The sequence below is a fragment of the Gambusia affinis genome, linkage group LG13 (genome assembly GCF_019740435.1).
Source record: "Gambusia affinis linkage group LG13, SWU_Gaff_1.0, whole genome shotgun sequence".
NCBI lineage: Eukaryota > Metazoa > Chordata > Actinopteri > Cyprinodontiformes > Poeciliidae > Gambusia > Gambusia affinis.
Genome location: NC_057880.1, coordinates 20,578,696 through 20,591,642, shown reverse-complemented (window position 1 = coordinate 20,591,642; position 12,947 = coordinate 20,578,696). Strand labels below are relative to the sequence as shown.

At 37.4% G+C, this 12,947-nt stretch overlaps 1 protein-coding gene across 2 annotated transcripts in view; it reads right to left on the bottom strand.

The window, feature by feature from the left end:
* Positions 1-251: 251 nt before the first annotated feature.
* The window catches only part of disc1 (DISC1 scaffold protein), a 50,626-nt gene continuing 37,930 nt past the window's right edge, over positions 252-12,947 (bottom strand). Inside the window, exons 11-14 of one of the 2 annotated variants that reach the window (XM_044136932.1) lie at positions 11,499-11,742; positions 9,433-9,477; positions 4,731-4,854; positions 252-1,810 (exon numbers count right to left, since the gene is read on the bottom strand). In XM_044136932.1, coding sequence (XP_043992867.1) covers positions 1,593-1,810; positions 4,731-4,854; positions 9,433-9,477; positions 11,499-11,742 — 631 coding nt within the window. In that variant the 3' untranslated portion in view covers positions 252-1,592. Of the gene's footprint in view, positions 1,811-4,730; positions 4,855-9,432; positions 9,478-10,480; positions 10,521-11,498; positions 11,743-12,947 lie in introns of those variants that run through there. The other variant, XR_006372611.1, reaches the window with a different exon arrangement.

Sequence of the window (12,947 nt, the reverse complement as noted above, 5' to 3'; positions counted from 1 at the left end):
CGGAGGGGGCTGTGATTTAATCCAAGAAGAAAACAGCAGGACGCAACATTAGGCTGAACGCAACGTGATGTAATTAGTGAGACGCTGTTAGGAATAAATGTGAAGTCTCGTACAGTGACTTCAAACTGCTCTGTAGATGAAGAAATCGTGTCTTGAAGTGGATTTTGAAGTAAAATTACACCAATAAATCAAAAGGGTGGCAATGAAAATGACAATTTTTACACTTTTATTTTTCAGAATATTACTTGCATTAAAAAACAAACTAAATATTGCATTTTTTCCACACAAAGTGTAAAATAAAGTGTTTTAAGTTAACTCACATTTTGTAGCACCACAAAAATTAGTTCCTCAATGAACACCATTATGTGCAAATACAGGAAAAACACAGGAAAGAGTAGTTTTCTGATGTTAAAATACGATAACTTTTAGTTTGTGTGCAAAAAAACAAACAAGTTAATAGTTAAAAGTGTTCAGATTGTCCATGGCAGCTTCGAGTCCAGAGGTTAAATAATCTTCAAACTGCTCCAACTCTGCTGGTCTGCAGAATTAAGACTAACACTAAAACTTCATATAAAAACATAATGTCAGAAAATTAGTCCTGAAAAAAGATCCAAAGTGGTTTAAAAAACTAGAAAGTGTCCTACAAACATATTTTATCCTTCAAATCCTTAATATTTTTCAGTTTACATTGGCAAAAGCATTGACATTTTTACACAATTTCACATTAGAACCACAAATTGTTTAATTATTTGACAGTGATGAAGATTTAAAGTTGAGATTTATCCTTAAATCCAATTCCTAAAGCAGTGCCAAGTTATAAAAATCAACAAAAGTCTAATTTAGTTTACTGTATCATCAAATAATTGGAAAGATTGTAGGACAACTTGATATGTATTACCCCAGCCCAAATGGGAAATAGTCATTCTGGAGGAAATTAGGAAGAAAAATCTGTTGATTCATGTAAAAGTCCATACCGAAGTCCATCTGAGAATACGCAGTAAAACTTTAAAATTTATCTTCAGAGATTTGTTCCATGAAAGGTAACTGAGGTTGAGAAATGTATTTTTTTTTAAAGTCAGCCTCCAGATGTGCAGATAAATAGTGTGTGGTGGTTTAATAAATAAAACCCAGGGTAAAATACTTACAGGTTTGTGGTTGTAACATGAAAAAATATGAGAAAGCACTGAAAAAACACAAAATCTTATCAAGTGTGTTTTAGTTTCTAGTGCACATATCTTATTAAAGTTAAAATAGGACAAAACTAAATAATAAGCAATATTTCAGAAGCTTGTATTAAGTTAATAATTCCTTAATTGTGCTAGTGCTAGATTATTAAATAATCTGCCAGTGGAGTTTTAGTTATTAGCACTACAAACTAAGGAAAAATACTTGGTAAGATTTTATGTTCTGCAGTGAGGTTCACTGAATTTGAACCTTTAGAAAGGCAGTATAAAGTTTATACTTTTAGAAGTATATAACCGCACATAAGCTGGTTGTGAAGCTGTACAGTAAACTGATTTGAGGTCACATCTGCTGCTGCGCTGAGGCTACGTCCTAGTGTACGTGCTCCCAAAACTCTACAGGCGTCTATCTCAAATATCCCAGCTGTCACTGAAGTACTGGTCCTCTTCTTCTTCCTCATCTTCTTCCTCATCTTCTTCTTCTACTGTCTTTACTTTCACCCGAGTTTCACCTTTCACCAGCTCATCCGACACATGTCTGTCGTCCTCCTGCTGTTCTTCTACCTGGAGCTGCGTTAGCATGCGCTGTAAGGTGGATTTCACTTCCTGAACTTCTTTTTCCAAACACTGTGCAGAGACGGTTAGGGAAGAATCTGATGTTTCAGTGTAATGCATATTAATATGTAAAAGGGAAAAAAAAACACACTAACAGACAAAATGTCAGGGGAAATGCAACACTATTAACAGTAATGGTTTGGGACAGCCAATGCCCAATAAAGGCATCAATTTTCAACAGATTACTGGGACAGATCATCAAGTTATCCCCACTTTAACCCTATTTAATTCACTATTTATGAGCCCATCTAACCTTTGCAGCCATGCAAGCAGATTGCCCAGTTAGATTATTCATGAACCATTGATGAAACGGTAAAGAAGCAAGCGGCAGTGGAGGGAATGTTTAATCTGCCTGGAAACTTAAATTAACCGTGAGTGTCCTCACTGAGTTGCAAAGCAAAGGGATTGCTGTAACGAAGGAGCAGACGGAGCATGATGGCTTATTTTACTTTTTTGAATAAACGCAGACGTCCTTATTTATAATTAACCAAAAGAGATCATGAATGCTGCGAAAATTAGACACGGGTTTTAGAAGCAACTTTGTCCAAACAGGATAGAAAAACCTATCCTCATTTCTCTGAGGCTGTCCATGCAACCTCTTGTTATTGAGAGCAGGGCTCCAATTAAAACCCGTACTATGATCTTACCGTTACTATGGTAACCGCGGCATCACGGGCAGCATGGTTTCTCTTCAATTTCTGCATCTCCACTGTACTCAGGAGTCCACCACACAACTGCAGAGTGCAGCGAGTTCTTGCTATGAGAAATTAATGACGTATGAGGACTTGGGAACAGAGAAGTGGAAAGAAGCAGGTCAGTCTTTGTACGTTTCCACCTGCCAGTCTGCATTGGTACACGGCCCACGATGGAGGAGTGCGGGCTGACCCCAAACACTTCAGATAACAACATGGACATCTACAGTCACACTCACTTAATTAGAATATACGTCCTAATGAATCTAGATCAAATGTACCATTTGGAAATAACAACCTTTAAGCAGGCTGGTTACCTTCACTTTTAATTAGAGGTAACCAATTATGTTTCCTTGGACATGTCAGGATATATTTATAGGCTATACAAAACATGTTCTTTACTTTTTCTTTGGACAAAGTCATTTTATGATTTGCCTATGAGTTGTTTTAGGGCCTCTTGTCGCTTTATATTCAAATAAGCTGCTGTTAGCCCCCACGTGAACATGGTTCCAAACAGACACGCAGTTATAAATCTGTACATCTTTGAAAAGCAGAAGTGGAGCCTCCTGCACATCCAACAAGAATGCAGCGAGTGGTTTCTAGATGGAAAGTCAACAGCAAAATATTTGCCTTCTTCAGCAGCCATTGTATAGTGCATAAAGTGGTCAAATCAGCGGACTAAATGTCCTGGAGCTTAGCTCAGGTTGCTAGGTGACGGGCTGGCTACACTGGGATTGCTAGGTAATGGTGCATTGCCCAGAAGTTTTTGAAACTGATTATTTTCCAGTCACAAAAAAAAAAAAACATTAATACTTCTTTTTTAAAAGTTCTATGGCCGATTTTAGAAGCAATTGAGATCCAAATGGAAAAATGTGATTTTTTTGCTCAATAAATCATCTTTTGGTCCAAATTTCAGTTTTTTTTTAAAATTGCTTTTAATTGGTCTATAATATTTTAATTTTAAACGTCAGTTTTTTTATGAACTGTAAGCAGAAAATCATTATCAACAGAAATAAAGACTTCTAAGCTTCAATCTGTGTGTATTTCATCTATATAATTTAGTTCAATTAGGGGAAATATTTCTAAAATTAATTAAATTTTCAATAATATTTTAATTTATTGAATGAGTCTGTATGTCATTTTTAAAATGAAAAGTTCATTAAGGCTGGAGAATAAAGCATTCTGAGCAAAAGCAAGTTTGATGGCATGAATTAACTCAGTCACTCTTTGGTTACCTAGCAACAACCTGTTGAGTCAGCAGTAGTTTCAGCTTCTTCCTGTGTGCTTCACAAATGCTTAAAAGTAAACAACAAAGGTGTGGAACGAAAAACAAGAGAGGTCATCCCTCAGTTTGGCAATATTTCAGATATTTAAAACAAAACCCAAATCAATAGTTATTGATATCGACTGATATTAAATGCTTATATTCGTTTACATTTTTGAAAATGTGTCATTTTTGCATTAACTGAGAGGCACAGTTAAATAAATATTCAATCACAGCTGCCCTGGGTCCAGATAAGATTTCCTGTTCACTGTTTGAGGAAATAATTGTTAGTTGGCAGATTTTCTTCATTTTGCTTCTGAAATATGATCTCACTTAGTAAAAGCAGGAGGGGAGAGAAAGGTGGAGCCAGAAAAACACACTAATCTATTTCCAATCAGCTTTCTAATTAGCGCAGAGAACGATGTATTGTGACCTGTAATCAGCCAGAACAGTTTGATTTGAGTCATTATCACGGATATTGTAATTTCCTCTCTGCCAGACCCAGAAAGTGGAATTGGGCAGATGGGGAAAGGGAGAGCAGGGGAAGGACGGGAGGGTCAGCTGGAGGATGGACGTTAAGATATGACAGGGCCAGAGTCATTACAGTGACATTTCTCTGTCTGCCCGGGCTCAGCCCGTTAATCTGAGCCCGTTGTGAATGGCAGCGCACATCAGCGGCCCTCTAATAACCTCACATGGACTTTTAGTATTTCATTTTCCAGTTGGCACAGCCAGTCTTTCAGGAAAAAAATTCAAAACTAATCACTGTCTATCCTTTATTCTCTCCCTAAAATGGATTCATAAAAGCAGATATGACATTTTTTCCCCTTTAAAGGTATAGTCGGTAAAGCAAACATCTGTCAGTGTTTGAGTGGTTTTGCTGTTTACTTTTAAGTCAAAAAGCCTTGAGAGGATCCAAAGGGACAGACGTAAAGAAACGCAGGATTTTTATACATTTAGGTTGAAGTGGAAGGATATGGGTGAGGGCTTGATCCCGATTCAGTAAAGCCGTCTGCAGTTTGTCCTCCAAGGCGATCAGTCTGTCACCGATGAGCTCGCAGCGCTCCGTCAGGTCTGTAGCGTCAGCCTCGCTGCACACATCCTGGACGGTACAGAAAAGGCAGAACAACCACATAAAAATCAAACTGTTCTGAAATATGTGTTTGATACTGAAAAGGACAAAACACAACCATCGTTACCGCAACAGAATGTCATAGTTATATAAATTACGAACCCTAAATTTACATAACTTAAGGTTTTGTGGTGAACTGTTTGAAAAGGTAAAACATACAGAAGTAAACAAAACTGTTGAACAAATGATTATCAGTTGAACTAATTGGAAAATATGCCGGGATACTATCACTTGAATCCATTCAGGATTTCAAGGGGTAAAAGAAACTTCATCAGCCCAGACAGAGCGTCTGCATAGCAGACTACAACTGAAGTAATGTTGGTGTTATTGCTGTCGAAGAGAAGATCAGAGCAGTTGAATTAAATTGATTAGAATGCATAATGTATTATATATAAACTTATTACATCGAGAAAATGTCTTGTGTCACAAATTTAGACAAATTATTCTTCCAATTCTATTTCTAATTTAACTAGTAAAGAACAATGATATACAGAATAATCTCCTTTTGAACCTGCTCCTTGTTATAAAAATGTTTTGGCAACGTCATATCAAATTTATATAAAGAACCAGAACGTAGCTATACATTGCAGGAGTGAATGCAGCAGTACAGAGTGTGTTTTGAAGGATGGCACCTTGATGGAGGTGTAGAGTGCAGTAGGACAGGGTACTCGGAGTATGGCTGGCCACAATTAGACCAGGTGCCTCTGCAGGCATTGTGTCCCAATTTCTTAACACTTATCAGGCATAGAGAACACAAACACACAGGCTAGGCACAAAAATCCAACTTTTTCCTCAAACGACACACAGGGATCCTAATCTGACTCATAGCTCCAGGTAAAAAATATCAGCTCACTGCAGCTCTGAGGTGTCAGAGCAATCACCAGAAAGTTGGATCTGCCTGTAACTGCGCACCCCGTTTTGGATGATGCAACACCCCAAAGAAACGTAAAACATCAAGAGGCCCGACAATGTGAGCATATCATTCCTGATGCAACTGCAGAATTAAGGAAGACTTGGGCAAAGAGATACCGTCAGTCCACAATATTATTTTCCATGTTTGAGGAATTTTAAGAGGAGAAATAGTAGCACCAATATGTCCTCCAACTTGTCTTGATGCAATGCTAAGATCGAGGCAAAAATTAGTCAACTTAGGTCACCAATAGTTCTGACTCTGCACAGTAATGGTAGATTTTTCTCGTTTAAAAAAATGCATAATCCAAAGACTATAATTTGCTCCAATTGGTGTTCAAACCAATTACTGTCTATGCAACAAAGAAGAAAAACATCATAAATGAGATTTTAGTGAGATGCTAATTTGCAGGAATGAATTAAAAGCATACACCTGTAGTCTCTGTAATTCTCTCTCCATGTTAGTGCTAATATTAAAACACTTAAAGTTGCATAAAGTTGATAGTACTTATTTATGAATTCAGTAGTCAAACTTATGCATGCCTTAGTATAATTATTTAAGCAATAATGAACAAGAGGCAGAAGGTAATTTTGCAGCTTCCCCCGGGTGTTGTTCTGCCTGATACTTCTCACCAGGCACACAATACAAACAATTTATATTGCGCCGGGGTTACACTTGAGGTTGTAATTGGTTTCAGGAAAAAGGAAAAAAAAAAGACTTTCCTGCCTTTGTGTTAAATAAGAAATTAAGTAGCAGATGATTAAGTAGTATCTTCAATTTTCACTGAGATGTTGTTAGGAAATGCATCCATTTACCATCTACATTCTGTATAATGCATTAAGTCAATGCAGGAAGATTTCAGGAATTAGAAAAGTGGCAATTATATGTGGAGGAAGATGCAGAATTTGAACGCTATTGATTTGTCAAAGCTTGTGAATGCTTACAGGTAATTTATAGTGCAATATTTTTAAAAATCAATGCACGGTAAATGGGCTGCACTTTTAGTCTTAATGACTCACGAAAGCACTTATTCCCACAGAAGCACACATTCATACACCACTTTAAATATTGACATGGTGGAAACCCATTAATGTGCAGGAAGCTGGAATCTCTTTCACAACCTCCATCAACTCCAAGTCAGATCCATGTCTAAATAGAAATACAGGCCACAAAAATCTCAGTTTTTGTCTGCTTTAAACAAAAGCCAGCAAGATTGTTCCACAAAGAACAAATTGATTCTAACTAGATACAGTTCAACCCAAAATTATTCATACTTCTGGCAGATTTAGACTTATAATTATTTACATTTTATATAAAGAAGCACAAGTATGATAGACATGTGTAAAAGGAACTCCAAGTTTGGAAGGTCTCCTTATTATCAAACTAATCTTTAGCTTTCTCCACAGATTTTCTTTCAGATTCCAGTTGGGGCTCTTGGTGAGCCATTTTAAAATGTTTACATCACTTCCAATAAAAAGAATCATGTTAAAATATAAATCTATTTATATTCATAAATATACAATGGATAACTGGGCTTAAATGCAGATTTTGTGACATTTTAAACAAATACTGGTCTTTCTCTGGGGTATTTTATCTTGGAACAGCAGATACCTGAATTTTGCATTTCTTTTGATTCTGAGGTGAACTTAAGAAAAGAGAGATAAAATATTTTTAAAATCTTTTTTAACTTTCATGCAATATAAACACTATATTATTAAATAACCTTGCATCTAACATATGTTTGTTCTCACTGCATTATGTAGGAAATAACTAAGGTGTTAAAACTTTGAGAGTCACTTCATTCTACATTAGTCCTTGCTTAGAAGTAAATATAAAACAGTCAATCTTTCTCCCTTACAAGTTATTCAGTCGGGATCCAGAATCTATTTTGTAATCAACAAAGCTAATTATCAAGCCTTCAGCATTGTGGTTTAATTCTTGTTTGCTTTTGTGAGCCATTGTGAAGAGGGGCGTGCGAGGTGATAAAGGAACAATTAGCGGGCATTAAAAGAAAACATAAGAGGGCTAAAACACCCACACTCACACACCAATCAATCTCCATTGTGGCAGCAGGGCAGCGGCCTGGCAGCAGCTAAGTGGAAATCATTTACTTAAAGTCATTATGGAAAGGAGAAAGAGGTCAGCGCCTCAGCAGAGAATCCGGCTCCCGCGCGGCGCTATCACAACACCATGACGAGAGCGATACCGGCCCCATTAAACGGCCATCAGATCCTTTCACTCAGTGATGCATCATACTTTATTGTGACTGAATCTTTTTTTTTTTTTGTACGTCAACCAGATTTTATAACCCAGAGTGATTTAAGAGTTCACAAGGACATACAACCACAATGTAAAGTATCCAACCGCCTGGAGCCCTTCCACATTTCATCACATTAAAAACCCAACAGTCTATCTAAGCAGGATTTTACAACACAAATAGACCAACACAAATTACAGCGGGACGTTTCATAACTAATGCCTCTTTTTCACACACATCACTGCAGTCTATTATTCTTTAAAACATCTCTGTTAAATGTTTGTTTATTGATGTTTCTTAGGTCTACCCCGCCCTATATTTGAGAGGCTCTCTTAACTCCCGTCGCTCCACTTTGCTGGGGTTGCTATGTAACGGGGCAGTGCCTGCTGATTTGTGACATTACGTTTCGTAAGGTTTTTGAAATGGCTAATTTTCCAGACAAAAAACTATTTTTTTAAAAAAGGAAAGAAGTTTTTACTGATTTTACTGCAAAGTTTCTCAAAATTGGTCAAAATTTTAATTGACTGCTGCCTCAGCCTCACTTGATGCCAAGTTATAGTCTGTAATTGAAAAGGGAAGTGATAAAAAGTCACATTAGTGCAAATTCCTTACAAACATTTCAAAATTTTACTTCCACTTCACAGTTATTCACTGCTTTGGTCACAAAATCCCAATAAAAGTGGAAAAAACTTAAAGCAAACTACTTTTGACAGATACCAGGGTTTCCCTCACTGCATTATAAGCCTGGTGGGCCAACAGGCTTCACTTGTGCCCCCACCAGGCTTAGAATCTTAATTTATCTTAGTTTTTTTAATTATTGCCTTTTTAAAGATTTTATAGTCGGTATTTAAGTATTAATCTTCCAGTCTTCCAAAAATGATTTACTATCGAGTAGTATTTAAAAAATTTCCTGCCAACTTTAAACATTTTTAACTCAAAAACATGGCGCCCCAGGCACCAGGCTTAACAGTTTTTTTGGGATAAACATTGGATACTGTATTTTTGGAGTCAATTTTCACGCTGTTGTAACTGAAATCGCATAATTAAGGTTGCTGTACATAGTAACCATGTACAGGTTGATATTTGTTGTGAATAAATTTGTGTTTATAATTAAAAGAAACAATACAAATGTTTAAAAGGGCTGAAAAGAAACTACAAGCTCAGCAAAGAGACGCCTGGCTTCGTCCAGATGAATAAAACCCAAAGAGAGTCTGGGAACGCAGCCAAGGCTTCTCGTGTAGAAAATATTGATCTGACGGTGAGAAAGTTGTCAGGGGTCATGTTTAAGTTGAAGTTAACTATCGGATTCTTTAGCATCAACCAAGGTCAACACACTACAATTACAGCGATGACATCCAGCGAGAGCATTCAGGATACCAACCTCTGGGTGATTTTCCTCCATGCAGAACAAAAACTCCTCCAGCTTCTGCAACAAAAGAGGGAAACGTTTGTTGAGGTCATTTGGTCGTAAACCTGCTCATGAATTATTAAAACTCCAATTATGCCGGTTGAGGGTTCCATGTGTGCAGCATCATCATATTGTGAAGAGGTCGTGATTATTTATCCCCAATTCAAGCATAATAATGAAAAAAAATAGGAAAACAAATATTTGTATTATCTCTGCTGCAGGTTTTTATTGTTTGTATTCAAGATATGTAATCACACATTCCTCACTAAGGAGGGAAGTAATTACCGTTCCTCTTGCCGGCCGGCGTATTGTTTGTGGCTTAAGGGAAAGTTCATAAGAGAGGCAACAAATAATAATCAGCGGTTTTAATTAAAAACGGAGGCCTTAGACGTTTGTTCCTTTCAGGTAAACACAGCAGACCAGCAGTAAGAGTTTATTCACAACATGATTATTTCCAACACTGCAGGGAAGCAAACTATGATTGCAGCTAGAGGGCAAAACTGCAACCCAGTTAAGAAAATATACAGAAAAATTTTAATAGTGGAAAAAGTAAATATTTTGCAAAATAAATAGATATGTTGCACTGCAAAGCACAAACTATCACCAGGAGTTTTTTTATTTAAAAAACGTGATTTATTCGGCTCATTTGCAAAATATCTCTATTAAAAAGCAATCTTTTGCCAAGAGACATGATGTAAGGATTCCTCTCTCTCTTTATGTTCCAAACTTATGAAATATTACACTAGACTAAGTGCTGTCCTATTTGAAATTAATAGCAGGGAACCAAAGTACTTGACACTTACAATTTGGTTCAAAACAATAAGGATTTCTTCCCCACTTAAGTCTAAAATGACCTACTTCTGCCATAAAATCTTAAATAATTTGATGACTTTGTGAACATCTTTACCATAAACATGAGCCTCAAAATAATTTTTTTCTTTTTTTTCAGGTTTCTATTGCAGAGAAAGAGGAAAACTGAGTATCCCTGATACAAAAAGAGAGAAATGGTTTCCTGTCTCACCTTTTTAGCTGTTGGAGAGACGTTAGGATGGGTCTGGGGGCTTTTGGAAGAAAAGAAAGACAGAGAGACAAAGCAGGCAGAGAAAATGACTGCATGCAGTTTGTAAAATGCAGGAGATGGGAGTAGTAAACATCAACGCAGAAGGTACCGCAATGGATGCAAATAGCAGGTTTAAGAAAAGTTAAAAAGGCTTAAAGAGTGCAAGAAAATAAATGAGTTTTAATACATGCAAGGGATTATTAAGCTCTCAGAGAAAGATTATGAAATTTAAACTTTTTGCAATGCATCAGTGAAATTACATATCTGAATGAGCAAAATTATAGAAAAACTGTTGTTTAAGTCACAATCCAAAACAGCCAAGGATTAAAACATGTCTGAGTTATTTCTTCCACTGCTGGCTTTGTTCCTGCCTCAGATGAATCTACCAGGCCGTGTGGGCGGAGGGAAGGGCGAGAACAGGAGAGAACGAGTCCGATTCGACCCTGAGGCAGCGGGACCTCTCCTCTCACTCGGGTAAAAAAAAAAAAAAAACTTACACACACCCCTGCTTTACACTAAACACATGTAAACATGTAGAAACCAACTCTGAAATTCAGCGGCGTATTGAATGAAGCTCTTTGATGGCGTCTCCAAACTGCCACCTCCCTCAGAAATGCCTCCAAGCTAACAGGCTAATAGGCTGCTGCTCGACTCTCTGCGGTCGGCAGATTTTTAGACTCTCACAGCGGTGTGAACTGAAAACGTCTTCTCCAGTCAAGTGGGATGGCTGACAAAGCAGGCGTGCTTTATTTGAGGCCATGCTTCACACCACATTACATGTAAAAATATCCAGCTGTGTCTAAAAACATGTGCTACAGTTTGACCTCTTAGTGGCAAGCATAGGTTCTGGTACTATCCTGCCTTAAAGCCAGAGAGGGGGGATCTTATACATTCAAGAAACTTTATATCTCTTATGCACTGCAGTATGAATGTACATGAATAATGCATGTTGTGTTGGTAAGAATACATTCACTGTTACCTTTGTGAACTCTGAGTTCTGCAAGTTGGCCTCAGGACACCAGCGGCCTCCTAACGCAGTCAGCATGGCGCAGTCTTCTTCTTCTTTAGAGCAGGGCTGGGTGGAGGTATAAACTGCTGGATCGGGGGCATCGTCCACATCTGGGCCGCCGCAGATGGAGGTTCGCAGCTGCAGGCCTCGAAGGAACAGGTGACAGGCTTCCAGGTCAGCTTCCCAGATCCGCTCCAAACCGGGACAGCCATAGCTGGAGACAAAGAGAGAGAAAAGGACAAAATGTTTTCAGAAATTTATCATTTCATTTATCATGATACATTACTTTTCATTATAAGACTTTTGATTTATTGTTGTTACAATAAATCCCAACTAATGATGTTTAAAAAAAATAAAAACTGCCCACAGTTTTACCATCTGTTGGAAGATAATAAAACTAGGGGTGCACTGATTCCAGTTTTCTGACTGATTGATGATTACCCATCTTTTAAAAAGCTTAATCTGCCGATTCCAATTCTGACCGATACCATTTTTTTTTGACTGAAACTCAAGTTGTTGAGTTGGCAACAGTGGAGTCACTATTGTTAATTGTAAACGTGCAGACATAACTTGGTGAGGTGGTCTGTCAGTCAAAAGAGGACAGTGGTTGATTCTTAGACCTTTGCCAAGCTAGATAAGATCAGTGGAAAAGATTAGCTTCCTATGTAGAAATCGGCCAATCACCGATCTCCCAAAATTAAGGAAATTACGCTATCAATCCTTATTGTCAGTAATACTAGTTTTACTATTTCCTGCACTGTTTGTTCAATGAAAACCTCAAAAATACTTTTTTACTACCTTTTAAAAATGGGAATGTTTTTAAGAGCAGTGTTTGTGTTTGTGGGGTTACAATTGCTGCGACACACAATAACAGCCGTGTAGTTACCTAAAACAGAAGTCATTTTTACTGTTATCATGATAGTACTGTAAAATATTGTGATAAATCCATATTGGGTTGCGTGTATTTGTACCAAACAATCACAGCAGTGTAAAATATGAAATAGGGCATCCGTCTCTTTAAAAACTCCTGCTCTCATCGCTCCTCTATTAGCCCTTTAATCTTTTACCATCGTTGAACTGAGAAGTGGCTCGTATGTTGAGTTCAGAACACGTGGTTGCCTTAGGAAGTTAGTTTTTCTCAAACATGAATGAAAGAATCAAAGCAACACTCCATGTATGTTTTTGATAACATTGTAACATCATGTCGATTTTACATAAAACCACCCCGTTAATAAATTCAAAGCATAACTGAGGAGATGTGGATTTATGTGGCAGTACAGTATACAGAACGTTGATAAGAAGCAACTCTAATAAGACCATTAAATAATAATGAGAAGCTAAAATGACTGTGTGAGATTCTGTCACACTATCTGAGAACAAAAGCGCGGTAAAGGACATCTTTAACAGCATCTCCACATT